At 42.7% G+C, this 14394-nt stretch overlaps 1 protein-coding gene across 3 annotated transcripts in view; it reads left to right on the plus strand.

Annotated features, from left to right (window-relative positions):
* thoc2 (THO complex 2) overlaps positions 1 to 14394 on the plus strand; it is a 156111-nt gene that overhangs the window by 93844 nt on the left and 47873 nt on the right. For all 3 annotated transcript variants that reach the window (XM_085999429.1, XM_085999438.1, XM_085999447.1), the window contains 7 exons: positions 428 to 703; positions 1175 to 1316; positions 6640 to 6797; positions 6886 to 7014; positions 7172 to 7303; positions 9246 to 9430; positions 12809 to 12993. In XM_085999429.1, coding sequence (XP_085855555.1) covers positions 428 to 703; positions 1175 to 1316; positions 6640 to 6797; positions 6886 to 7014; positions 7172 to 7303; positions 9246 to 9430; positions 12809 to 12993 — 1207 coding nt within the window. The remainder of the gene's footprint in view (positions 1 to 427; positions 704 to 1174; positions 1317 to 6639; positions 6798 to 6885; positions 7015 to 7171; positions 7304 to 9245; positions 9431 to 12808; positions 12994 to 14394) is intronic.

Consider the following 14394-nt stretch of genomic DNA (forward strand, 5'->3'; position numbering starts at 1 on the left):
CTGACATCAGGCCTATAATATCCTTTCATAAGTTTAGCTTGTGTTCCTTTGTTCCAGTGTCTTGGCTTACTTTTAAATCATGCAATGAATTAACTTTATCTGCAATATCTTGTATGCTTCCAAAGGATTCCCTCTCATCTGCTTCCTTGTAAGGGCTCAAGTTTGTTCAGTGTTTCTTCATAACTCAACTCTTTGATACTGGGGATCAAGCTTGTGGCTGCTCTCTGTTACTGTCTCTATGACTTGAACTTATTCTTACTAATTGTATGAGGAAGAAGCAGAGAAATGGAATCTGAGTAGATAGCTCTAGTGGGGGACAAACACAGTGGGCCAAATAGTTTCCTTTTGTAGCAAAATTTCCATTACTGTATATCTAGGAGTACTAAGTGTTGGCAAAGTACATTTATGTTTACTTGCTCCTTTCTAGTCCAAATATGATGAACTGAAGAAAGCTGAAAAGGGGAACAAACAACAACAAAAAGTTCACAAATACATCAATGCATGTGAATTAGTAATGGCACCTGTCCACGATGCTGTGGTCTCGCTTCACCCTCCCAAAGTATGGGATGACATCAGCCCTCAGTTCTATGCCACATTTTGGTCTCTCTCTATGTATGACCTTGCTGTCCCCAGCACTAGTTACGACCGAGAAGTGAACAAACTGAAGGTCCAAATGAAAGCTATTGATGACAATCAGGAAATGGTAAGAATCCAGAAATCAAACTTGTCTTTTCAGTGGGATTGCTTCTACTGTGTTTGTTCTAAAGGTTTTCTGTCAACTGCCTGAAAACAGTTCATGGTTAAATGCTGCTAATTTATGTTGCAACATTAGTATCAAGTGCTTGATTAAATGTTGAGTGCCAATTATAATTGATTATTGTGATTACTGACTTGCTTTTGGGTTTGAGGGGCAGATCAGTGTTGGAGCACATCATTGAAAAGATTTGATATCTTAGAATTACTGTTTTAATTTAAGCTTAATTAATTTGCTTTATATTGTATATGTGTTAAAGTGAATATGAAAAATTACCAGTTTATAATTAAGAAATATTCTGAAGCTCTTGTGTTAGTTTTCATTTTTTTAAATTTAACTCCATTGTAAAAAATTGCTCAGTTTCAACTGTTAGTTGTTGCAAGACCACATTAACAGCTCTCTCAATTTGTTTTTCTTAAGCCTCTGAATAAGAAAAAGAAGGAAAAGGAACGCTGCACTGCATTACAAGATAAACTCCAGGAAGAAGAAAAGAAGCAATTAGAGTATGCTCATCGAGTTCTGCAGAGATTAAAGCTTGAAAAAGACAACTGGCTACTCGCTAGTGAGTAACAGCAGGAATCTAAATAACTCATTTCTTTTGGGAAATGAAGAATTATTAAAGCAAACAAGACACCTAAAAAGACAAATGGTTAGCGTAGTGCGCCTAAATAGCGAGTGATCTATATCTTTAGCGTGATTCTCAGTTGGTGTCCCCAGTCCCAATATTGTGGATCTCAAGTCCACCTCCCAGCATTCAGTTACAAAGCAACATTTACAGTGTTCTTCTAGGAATGCCGACCTTGAAGAAGTTCTGCTCTTCTCTTCGACGGGATCTCCATTTGGCTCTTCAACCTTGTTCATCTTCATTACAGAATCACAGAATCACAGAAACCCCACAGTGCAGATAGAGGCCATTTCGGCCCATCGAGCCTGCACCGACACATATCCCACCCGATCCCGGTAACCCTTACACCAACACATATCCCACCCTATCCCCGTAACCCGACGTATTTAACCCCCCTAACACTAAGGGTCAATTTATCATAGCCAATCAACCTAACCCGCACATCTTTGGACTGTGGGAGGAAACCGGAGCACCCGGAGAAAACCCACGCACACACGGGGAGGATGTGCAAACTCCACACAGACAGTCACCCGAGGCCGGATTCGAACCCGGGTCCCTGGCGCTGTGAGGCAACAGTGCTAACCACTATGCCACCGTGTTTGATCAGGTATCTGCTTCTCATGTTTGATCAGGTATCTGCCAAGACTCGGTTTCACAGCCACATCATTTTCCTCAGCAACTGTCTCCGGTTCTGACTTATTCCACGTGGATTCCAACTAAACTTCCACCCTTCGTGTTTCGGATCCACCCAGGATTGCAAATATCTCCAAGATATTTATCGTTCCTCGAACTACTGCTCTCGCCGCATCTTGAGATCCATGCTCAACGCCATGCGGCGCCACATGAACACTTTTGACCTCTTCAGCAACGCCGGCGCACTCTATCTCAAAGCTGTCCGGGTCCACAGTTCCATTTCATCCTTCGACTCATCCGACGCTTCAACAAAAAACTTTTTTTCTTCCTTTCCGATGTCAAGATCGCAAGCTTCATCAACTCTTGGACACCAACGCCCCGCTTCACTTTCCTCTGACCTTCCCCCTCGATGACACTGAACGATCAGTCCTCAGCAAAGGCATGAGCTTCATCCCCTTACGCCCCCACCTCAATGAATTTCGAGCTCGACACGATGTTGAGCTCGTTTTTTCCTTCGCCTCTGTGCCCACTTCTCTCGCCAGGAGCCTTCCCCCCCCCGCACGACTGACCCTTTCTCCCGCTTTCAGAATTCCTGTTCTACCTGGACCCCTCCCCCTGGCCTCTTACCCTCTCTAGATCTTTTCATCGCTAACTGCCGCCGTGACATCGGCTGTCTCCATTTCTCTGCTCCCCTCGCTCACTCCAACCTACCTCCCTCTGAACTTGCAGCACTCCATTCTCTTAGATCCAACCCTGACATTGTCATTAAACCTGCTGACAAGGGTGGTGCTGTTGTTGTTTTGGCGAACTGACCTCTACCTAGCGGAAGCTGAACGCCAACTCTCCGACACCACCTCCTACCTCCACCTGGACCATGACCCCACTACCGAACATCAAACCACCGTTTCCAAGACTGTCACTGACCTCATCTCCTCTGGAGATCTTCCCCCTGCAGCCACCAACCTCAGTTCCCCAACCCCGCACAGCCTGCTTCTACCTCTTTCCCAAGATCCACAAACAGGACTGCCCTGGTAGACCCATCGTTTCAGCCTGTTCTTGCCCCACGGAACTTATCTCTTCCTATCTCGACACTATCTTTTCTCCCCTTGTCCAGTCTCTTCCCACCTACATCCGCGACTCTTCGGACGCCCTCCGCCACTTTAACAGTTTCCAGTTTCCTGGCCCCAACCGCTTCCTTTCCACCATGGACGTACAATCCCTCTACACCTCCATCCCCCACCAGGATGGCCTGAGGGCGCTCCGCTTCTTCCTTGAACAGAGACTGACCAGTCCCCATCCACCACCACCCTCCTCCGCCTGGCTGAACTTGTTCTCACATTGAACAACTTCTCCTTTAACTCCACTCATTTCCTTCAAATCAAAGGTGTTGCTATGGGTACCCGCATGGGTCCTAGCTATGCCTGGTTTTTTGTGGGATATGTGGAACACTCTTTGTTCCAGTCCTACTCGGGTCCCCTCCCTCACCTCTTTTTCCGATACATTGATGACTGTATCGGTGCCATTTCCTGCTCTCGCCCTGAACTAGACAATTTCATTCACTTTGCCTCCAATTTCCACCCTTCCCTTACCTGCACATGGTCCATCTCTGATTCTTCCCTTCCCTTCCTCGACTTCTCCGTCTCCATCTCTGGGGATAGGTTATTGACCAACATTCACTTCAAGCCCACTGACTCCCACAGCTACCTGGACTACACTTCCTCCCACCCCGCCTCCTGTAAGGACTCTATTCCATTCTCCCAGTTTCTCCGTCTCCGCCGCATCTGCTCCAACGATGCCACCTTCCACACCAGTGCTGCCGACGTCTTCCTTTTTCCTCAACCGAGGATTCCCCTCTACCAGGGTTGACACGGCCCTCGACCATGTCCGTTCTATCTCCCGCACTTCTGCCCTCACCCCTGCCCCTCCCTCCCGGAACCACGATAGGGTTCCCCTTGTCCTCACCTTTCACCCCACCAGCCTCCACATTCAACGGATCATCCTCTGCCATTTCCGCCACCTCCAAAGTGATCCCACCACCAAACACATCTTCCCCTCCCCTTTCAGCATTCCGTAGGGACCGCTCCCTCCAAGACACCCTAGTCCACTCCTCTATCACCCCCAGCACCCTTCGCCTAGCACCTTCCCGTGCAAGCGCAGGAGATGTAACACCTGCCCTTATACCTCCCCCCTTCCCACTGTTCAGGGCCCCAAACACCCCTTCCAGGTGAAACAGCGATTTACTTGTACTTCTTGCAATCTAGTACACTGTATTCGTTGCTCACGATGCGGTCTCCTCTGCATTGGGGAGACCAAACGCAGATTGGGTGACCGCTTTGCGGAACACCTCCGTTCAGTCCTTCAAGGTGACCCCGAGCTTTCGGTCGCCTGTCATTTTAATTCACCGCCCCATTCCCACTCGGACCTCACCGTCCTCGGCCTCTTGCATTGTTCCACGGAAGCTCAACGTAAACTCGAGGAACAGCACCTCATCTTCCGATTAGGCACGTTACAGCCTTCCGGACTCGATATCGAGTTCAACAATTTCAGATCATAACCTCGGCCCCTATTATATTTTTACTTATTTTTTATCCACACCTTTGTTTTGGCCTTCCCCCCCCCCCTTCCTTTTATTTTCTCTCTCCCACATGGCAGCTGTCTCCCATTCTGCCAGCGCATTTCACACCTAGAGCTGTCTTTTGTCTCCACTAGTCCTATCACCATCTCGTCTCGTTTTGAATATCTCTTAATGTCTCTTCACTTCTCTTTTGTTCTCTCCCAGCCTGGCCTCTTAATCTATTTCATTCCCTGTGCCTCTTTAGTCTTGATAAAGGGTTTTGACCCGAAACGTTGACTCTAATTTCTCTCCACGGATGTTGCCTGGCCTGCTCAGTTTTTCCAGCATTTTCTGTTGTTTCGGATTTCCAGCATCTGCAGTATTTTGCTATCTAACATTTACAGTGACCTGGATATACGGCCTGCAACTGCTATTTTCTTTTTAATTTTGTTTTATTTTCTTACCCATTTTTCCCACTTATCTCCTGAAGACTTTTACTCCTGCTGGGATATGGTTTGACATGTACCACAGAATCACAGAAACCCCAAGAGGCCATTTCGGCCCATCGAGCCTGCACCGACACATATTCCACCCGATCCCCGTAACCCCACGTATTTAATCCCCCTAACACTAAGGGTCAATTTATCATAGCCAATCAACCTAACCCGCACATCTTTGGACTGTGGAGGGAAACCGGAGCACCTGGAGGAAACCCACGCAAACACGGGGAGAATGTGCAAACTCCACACAGACAGTCGCCCGAGGCCGGATTCGAACCCGGGTCCCTGGCGCTGTGAGGCAACAGTGCTAACCACTATGCCACCGTGCTACCAGTCACCTTTCAGTGTCTCAAAAGGCTTAATCTCCATGTGTGAGGGATGCCACTGTCGTGGAAAAGTGTCGTTTCCCACTCTTGACGCCCAGTATTTGCATTAATCATCTGTTAGTTGTAACATGTTAGATGTTGAATAAAGCTAAATCTGCTTTGCCCTGACAGTGTGCCTTAACCTCTAATACCAGAAGAATGCACTGCACCAACACAATCTTTTGCATTTCTCACATCAGTCACTTTTATGATGTCTGTGCATGTGGTTAGCTAATTATAGCCAGTAGACTTCTGCCTGGTAAGATTCAAAAAACTTAGGTCAGATAGACCCTTTACACCTGGCAAAAAGAGGAACCATTTTAGACTATTTGTCTTCAAATCCATGGCTCGTAGATGTGATTGACATACTGCACCACCCAATTTCTATTTAATTTACTTTTTCAAAATAATCGATGTGTTGTTGATAATGGTTTTATCATAATCTATGATAAACAAAGCAAAAAATGTAATTAAGGTCTCTACATTGTACTATGCTCAGCTTTTAGTCCCCCCACCCCCCACCAAATCTCTCCTCCTTTCTTCCATCTCTGCACCAACGCTTATCGTTTCCATGAGAATGTGGTTCTTTACTCAAGTGCCTCCTATTCATGTCTAAGCTTGGATGCTATTTTGGGAGGTAATTTGAAGGTGGAGAGTATCACCACTGAGCCCAATCCTGTGGTTACCGGGGTCGGGGTGAGGACGGATTTTAACTTGAAAAGAATGGGTGGGTTGGTGGCGTGGGGGTAGTTAAATTGTAAAAAAAAATTTTTTTTTAATCGGAATTTCGGCCTGAACGTGCCGACAACCCGCCCACTTCTGGTTTTAATGGGGGTGGGCAGCCAACCCGCTGCCAGGAGGCACGTTGTCTATTTAAATATAATGAGGTTGGAAGCCTCTTTAACCTCCATTTTGTGTTCAACTGTAGCTGATTGGGTTTTGCACATCTCGTAAAACCTGCCAGCTACAGCAAGGCAAGGACTGCTGCATCCAAGAGGTTTAGTGCTTTACTCCTACCTCCTGGATCCAGGGTCCCTGCCTAACCCCACCCCCCACCCCCACCTCCAGCCCCTTCACATAAGATATTGGCAAAAATTTCAGTTTAGGAGCATCTATATTTCTTTCATGCTGGTGGAAACCCTTGACTGCATAAATGTCTTTGTTTTGGTTCATCGGGCATCTATTCAATTGTGTTTTGTTTCCCTCAGAATCTACCAAAAATGAGACCATCACAAAGTTCCTCCAACTGTGCATCTTCCCAAGGTGCATCTTCTCAGCCATAGATGCAGTTTACTGTGCTAAGTTTGTGGAATTAGTTCATCAGCTGAAGACACCGAATTTTTCTACACTTCTGTGTTATGATCGGGTAAAAACACTGATATTTTAAAAAAAAAAAAATGGAATTTGTTTTTTTTTGGCGTACTGTTTTTAATGTACAAGTTCTTGTTTTTTAGGTCTTTTCTGACATTATTTACACTGTCGCAAGCTGCACAGAAAATGAAGCCAGTCGCTATGGGAGGTTTCTCTGTAGCATGTTGGAGACTGTCACCAGGTGGCACAGTGACAGAACTATATATGATAAGGTAACCTTTTAATATTATTTTGGACACAGCAAGATACTACAGTTTATTTCTTGTATCTCTCGCGCCAAATTTCCCTAGCACTTAATGAACAAGGAGTTTTCAGTGTAACCAGATGTGTCTTTTTTTGTGTTCTCTGAAGCTCTTTGTTTTTCCCTAGGAATGTGGCAATTACCCAGGGTTTCTCACAATTTTACGAGCAAGTGGATTTGATGGAGGGAACAAGGCTGACCAGTTAGATTATGAGAATTTCAGACACGTTGTACATAAATGGCATTACAAATTGACCAAAGTAAGTTCTTTTGCCTGTTTCTTTTTAATGTTCTGGTAGAAATAATAAAAATCTATACTGCTACTGTCACAGCCTGAGGAGAGGAGGTGGTGGTGGTGGAAGAGCAGGGTATAGACTGAAATAGAGAACACAATGCTGCTGGTCTGTGGTTTCTTTCAAGGTATGCATTGGTGTACCAGAAAATTTGTTACCTTTATTATTTAATGTACAAACCTAAATAAATTGGGTTGTTAACTCCTTCATATTTTTTGAAAATATTCCAATATGGTTATTTGAAGACATTGCTGGGAGTCAATTGTATTTTTGTGTTAATGTTAACATGAACTTGTTGACGTGTTACTGAATGTAATCGAGGTAATCAACCTGAAACAATAATTTTGGATACACAGTCTGCAGGCTGAGGGTTGTTGGGGTCAAATTCAGTACAGATGTTGGGAAGCTTTTCTTTGCATCATGGTTATTCAACAGCCAAACAAATTCCTGGGAAAATTAGTTCTGGTCAGGACTCTGGACTTGCTTAACAAACAAATACATGTTGTGATGGGAAGATAGTACAGGTTGGTATTTTTCAAAGATGACATCGAGTGGACTGATTAGCTTTCCTCATGCAAAACTGCTTTAGGAATTAGTGATTTTTTTTCTTTAGTGATTAAGAAGGAGCTTTGTCACAGTGATTAGTACTTGAAGGGTTAATAAGTTTTCCTGCTTCATCTCCAGTTTACTTAATTGCCATGTAAAGATTAATTATATGTATTGCGTAGGGCTCATGCATTTCAATACCACTGCGTGTCTTAAGAGTCGCTATCTAACGCCACAGGTGGAGTGCACAGATACTAATTTGAGGTTGTAAACTAGTGATGGTGAGTGCAGGCTATTAAATAATGCTTTCTAAATGCTCATCATTGTGTACTGAACAAATTTTTTCTTTGTACATGATGTCAGTGGCAGGATTTCTGACAATCTGTATTGGATTTGGGGCGTGGATTGTATTTATGCAAGGATCTGTGCCATTATTTGTCTATGTAAATACTGAATATTTGTTAATCTGTCTTAATGTGAGGTTGACAAAGCTGTTTTATATCAGAATCGTGCTGTGAAATTTTAGTTTTTGTAATTACAGTATATTGAGGGTGAACAAAAATTTGTTGAATGAACATTTGGATCTTAGTAAATTCAACGAAGCTATTGCTTTATTTCATGTCTGTTTTGTTACTACAAAGAATGAGACATCGGTTCAATCTTGTTTCATTAGTTGGGTTTTGAAAAAAAATGGGTTTGACCGCATTTCACATCTTTTTGATACTGTGATGTAGGGCAATATGTATTGAGCCATACAGAACCGAAGGACCCACATTTGATTTCTATTCTGTGCATCGTGTTTCTCAGCTGACTGTAGTGCATCACAGCCATAGCTGATTCTGTCCTCACCAGATGTCTACTTGTGCATGTATATCCCGAAGCGTGGTTTGTAATCTAGAGCTGGAACTCTGCTTCTTTCCTTTCTTAGCCTCGGGGTGGTGTGCATATTTGCAGCACTCCTACTCCCACCGTGACTGAGATAAGCAAACTTTACACTAACTGGGAATTTAGACTGGGAGCTTCACAACTTTTCACTGAGTACCACACTGGTAAACCAGCAGTGGGAGTGGTTACTGATTGCAAGACTCCTGAGAGTTAAGACCCACCTTTGTGTGTTTATCACATTGGTTATTAACCCTATTTAATTAAGTTCATTTTAACAACCTTTCACTGGCCTTTTTTATTGGCGGGGCGGGGGGAGTGTGTGTAGTGCTCATGGAGATGCAGATTACCCTCTTGATAGTTACTGAACAAAATCCCTGGCTGAATGGGTAAATATATCAAAATACTGCATATGTTTTATATAGAAAGAATATAAGCCAATTTTAGAAGTTCATGGTCTAATTATTGCATTTTCTTTTAGGCATCTGTGCACTGCCTTGAAACTGGCGAGTATGTGCATATCCGGAACATATTGATCGTGTTGACTAAAGTCCTCCCTTGGTATCCTAAAGTACTGAATCTCGGTCAAGCTTTGGAGCGACGAGTGCATAAAATTTGTCAAGAAGAAAAGGAGAAGAGACCAGATCTCTATGCTCTGGCTATGGGGTAACAAAGTGAAATCAAATGAATGTGATTTAATACAAAGTAGTTTAATGGAAAATATCAGTTTCATGTTTTAGTGATGAGGTTTATAAGCAGCACTAATCTAGATTTAGAATGACCATTTATAATTAATGGATTAATGCCAGCATTAAAATAACATTGATCAGGAAATCTAGAATAATGGCCCAAAAACTGCAGTTAAAGTAACGGCGAGGCTAATGGTGCTCACCGTTGTTTATGTGCAAATGCCGCAGCAACTTTAGGCGAGGGCAGATGTGCGATTAAATGCAGAAATCGAGAAGTTGCTGTGTGAAATGCGCCACTCCTCCATTAGCTTTGCGAAAATGGCGTCTTGCTGTCTGGCTCCTTATTCAAATGCATTGAGTGGCGTGAAGTTCCTGCGCGTACTTGGTGGATAAGAAATAGACTCGCCACAAAAAGTTTAGTCGTCATTTCACGTCTAAGTACCCTTTTAACCATGTGATAAGTGTTAATTGGTGCCAGTGAACCGCTCTGGCACTGACAATTAACTATTTCAAGTGTGGAGTCTCATTCTTTCAAATTTTAATTGTTGGAGATTTTTTTTTAATGTAAAATTTTAAATTTATATATTTTACTTTTCTCTCTCAAAATCCAAATTTTCTCTTTCTCTACCCGGTTTGCCGTTGAATTTACCCACGCTAATTTATATTTCCTTCTCAGTCTTTGCACTGTTAATTTCAGAATCCTTCAATCTGATTGATTAAGGAGTTACACAGTTGCTTTCCCTGTTCACTCTAATCCTAGGTGCCCTGTAGAGGGCGGCACGCATCTTCCATATCGCACTTCGGCAACTTGCAGCCCAAAATATCATCGACATTAAACTGACAAGGGCAGGTCTAACAGTGGCTGCTGTTTGTTGGCCTCTTACAGCAACTTTTGGGCCACTGTGTTTACTGAGTCTTTGAAGCTGTAGCTTGAAATGAAGAATCCAAGCTCCACTGTTTTAGAGAAAAAAATTGTATACATTTATTGTACATGTAAAATTAATTCAGAGTTTTTCTCACGAAGCAGTAAAAATGGCTAAATACTATTGTACTTTTTTTTGGAAAGACATATTTTGAAATCATTAACATGAAGTTTGAGGGTCACTGAGCAAATAAACAATGTGTTAATGATTATTGAATTATTGATTGGAACTATACAGTACAATAAAATGGGCGATACAGCTTTGAAATAAATTTTTCAAGTATGAAATTGCTGCTTAAAATAGTGGAGCCAAGTAAAATTACTGCAGGAAGCATATTTTGTGGGGGAAAATATATTAAGAATTCCCCCATCATATTCCAGGAGGGCCGAGGCTAATTATAAAACCCCCTTGAAATCTGCTAACTTAGCATAGACCCAGGATCGAATCGGAAACCCATTTTTCATGGTTCAATGATTCTCCTGCTGGCAGAAGAAAGCTGGATTTTCAATGTAAAGATGGGGAACCATGTGCGTGGACTCTGGTCTCCTGCAATCCAAACTAAAAAGGGCTGCTGCGAAAGTGCCTCTCGTGACTCTTTCCTGACTTATCTTGCCTTTTAATCTTTTCAACCTTGATAGTGTCCTGTATGATGAATCTTGGCCTTTTCTTTTACTTGGCAAACTAAAGTAAAAGAATTGCCCTTATTTGGTTATCAAGAGACCACTGTTCGTTTAATGCAGTTTGTTTTCCATTAGTATTTGGGCCATATATTTCTTGTGAAATTGAAGGTTGTGAGACAAGGCTGTTCTGAGGCTTAGCTTAAGCACAACTACAATGGCAAGTAGTAACTGCGATCCAGAGAAAGCTGAAAGCCAGGTGTTGAAGAATTACATTTGTATGGTGCCTTTCTTAACCTCAGGATGTCCCAAAGCACTTCACAACCAATGAAATACTTCGACGTGTAAGCACTGCTTTAATCTAGGGAAAAACTTAGCTCAACATAAGCACCATAGCAGCAAGGATTGTTGATGTTTGAATTGGCGCGGTGCTGAATGAGCAGCTTTCAAAATTTCTCTTGAAGGTTTGTCTGGAATGCTATCTGCTGCAGTGGGTAACAGAACTGCTTGGCACCAAGGCATACAAACCAGAAGGGTCCATTAATTACTGGTTAATATTGAATTAGCTAATCTCAGCCTTGCAGCATTTGGGGTGCAAGAACATATTCAGCTTTTAGTGTGGATGGGATCATGGTTGGCCATTCACGATCATATAATCTGCTCACACTACCTAAGCTCACGCACAAAGAATGGCCACTTGGGTGAGTTACTGGAGGGCTGCTGGCATTCTTGGGTCTGTACCTTACAGCATTAGTCAGTAGCTTCATGAGAGAAGGTAGAAAATCCTATGAGAAAAAAATAGTCTGTGTTGATCACTAGATGGCTCTATTATTCCATATAAAGAGGCAATTATGGTATCTTCAATGTTTACTGCTTTACTGAGTGACATGAATTGGTCTATATAATAGTATCTTGCCAAAAGGGGGGAAATTATAAATATTTTCAGTTTACTCCAAATGTCTGTGGCTTTTTATTACATAATCCTAAATCAAATGGCATGTATAGTTTTGAATTTTGTGTTGGTTCTTCAGCATCCCCACATTTCTTAGTTTTATTTCTAAGCTGTATTTAACTGTTGGGCAATTATTACAAGATCATTGCAGTTTGTGTTGTAGCAGCCGAATTAGTTAAATTTTTTTGGCTCTATGTGCACAGTGACCAGTCCTGAGCTAGTCTGTCTTGGAGAATTTTGTTTGAGTAGGCATCTGGACTTTATTTAGTTGTATGATGATCTATGTCCTGAGGACGCACGTTAAACTACTGTCAGTTCAGAACAAATACAGGAAAATGTACCTATAGGTCAGCTGTAGGAACATGTTCCACAACACAAAACATTTCGGTCCTTTTTTAAATAATGAGTTTTTGGTGACTTTTAGCACATGACTACAAAATCTTGCCAAGCAAGAATCCTGTGTGTATCTTGGTCAAGCTCAGCTACTATTAAGAAATTGAGTGAGATGGGCAATGAGAGTCGAGTCAGCCAGAGAGGAGTCAAGCTCTCAGCAATCTATTTTGATGCGAATGTGAGCGCAGACAGCTATGGGGCAGATGCATCGCAGAGCCACTGGGAATTTGGGAAAAGTTGAAAGCTGTTCCATTCTTATTTGAAAAGAGCTGTGTTTGAGTATCAGATATAATTCCTTGAAGTGCTGAGGGAGACTCCATATTGTTGATCAAAGTTGTCAACTCTCAGAATATATAATGTTTTATTTCAGAAAGTGAATTGTATACCTGTTAGTTATTTTGTAACTCCATTCATAGTTGTCTTCCAAGATTCTTTTTCTCTGCTTGTTTAACACTCTGTGCGACTTGCAGCTATTCTGGCCAGTTGAAAAGTAGGAAAGTGTTCATGGTTCCTGAAAATGAATTCCACCACAAGGATCCGCCAGCAAGGAGTGCAACACCTGCAACAGTTCAGAATGGGCCAGGCACAGTCTCACAACCTGCTGCAGCAACCACCAATGCAACTAAAGCAGAAGAAGGCACAAATGAGGAGACTGGTATGAACAAAGCTCTTTCCTTAATACAGCAAATCACTTTTTAAATGCTTCATCAGACTAATAGTTTAGGAATTCAGCAAATGAAAAAATATTTATTGGACAAGGCAGACCAGAAGCCCCATATTTAAGTTATCACGTGCGCTGAGTTTGCTGATCTAGGCCATAACAGCAACTGAGATGCTACGTTTGGCTTCGGTGCTTGTAGCTCACTGAGGGGGGGGGGAAAAAAAAATCAGACAGGCTGTTGACCATTATCCAGTAATGCTTGCTGGAATATGTGCATAGTCTCATAACGGCACAGAAGGAGGCCATTCGGCCCATCGAGTCCATGCCGGCTCTCCGTAGAGCAATCCAGTCAGTCCCAGTCCCTCGCTTCATCCCTGTAGCCCTGCAAATTTATTTCCCTCAAGTGTCTATCCAGTCTCCCTTTGAACACATTGAGTGTACCCACTTCCACCATTTCCATTGGCAGCGAGTTCCACTTGCTGCGTAAAAAGGTTTTTCCTCACATCCTCCCTGTATCTCTAGCCCAAAACCTTAAATCTGTGTCCCCTAGTCTTTGTGCCATCAACTAGTGGGAACAGCCTTTCCCTGTCTAGCCTATCCAAACCCATCATAATCTTGCACACCTATCAAATCACCCTTCAACCTCCTTTGCTCTAATGAAAACAAATCCAGCTTCTCCAACCTGTCCTTGTAGCTAAGATCCCCCATCCCCGGAACCATTCTGGTAAATTTCCTCTGCACCCTCTCAAGGGCCTTCACATGTTTCCTAAAGTGCGGTGACCAGAACTGGATGCAATACTGCAGTTGTGGCCTAACCAGCGCTTTATAAAGGTTCAGCATAACTTCTCTACTTTTGCACTCAATACCTCTATTTATGAAGCCCAAGATCCCATATGCTTTGCTAGCCACTCTCTCAATATGTCCTGCCACCTTCAGGGACCTATGCATATTAACTCCCAGGTCCCTCTGTCCCTGCACACTCTTTAAAACTATGTCATTAAGTGTATATTGCCCCTCTCTGTTCATTCTGCCAAAATGCATCACCTCACACTTCTCTGTATTAAATTCCATCTGCTTCTTGTCTGCCCATTCTGCTAGCCTTTCTATGTCCTGTTGCAGTCAATTGGTATCTTCCTCACTCTTTGTCACACCCCCAAGTTTGATGTCATCGGCAAATTTAGAAATTCTACTCTGTATTCCAATATCCAGGTCATTTATTTATATATATATATATATATAATAAATATAAATTCCTTATCCAAGCTGCCACTGACCCACCTATTCCATGAGCTTCAATTTTGTTAACCAGCCTTCTATGTGGTACTTTGTCAAACGCCTAATTAAAATCCATGTAGACAACATCCATTGCATTCCCTTCATCAATCCTCCCTGTTA

This window comes from Somniosus microcephalus, chromosome 1 (genome assembly GCF_052327205.1).
Source record: "Somniosus microcephalus isolate GS21.2 chromosome 1, FLI_Smic_1.0, whole genome shotgun sequence".
NCBI classification, from domain to species: Eukaryota; Metazoa; Chordata; class Chondrichthyes; order Squaliformes; family Somniosidae; genus Somniosus; species Somniosus microcephalus.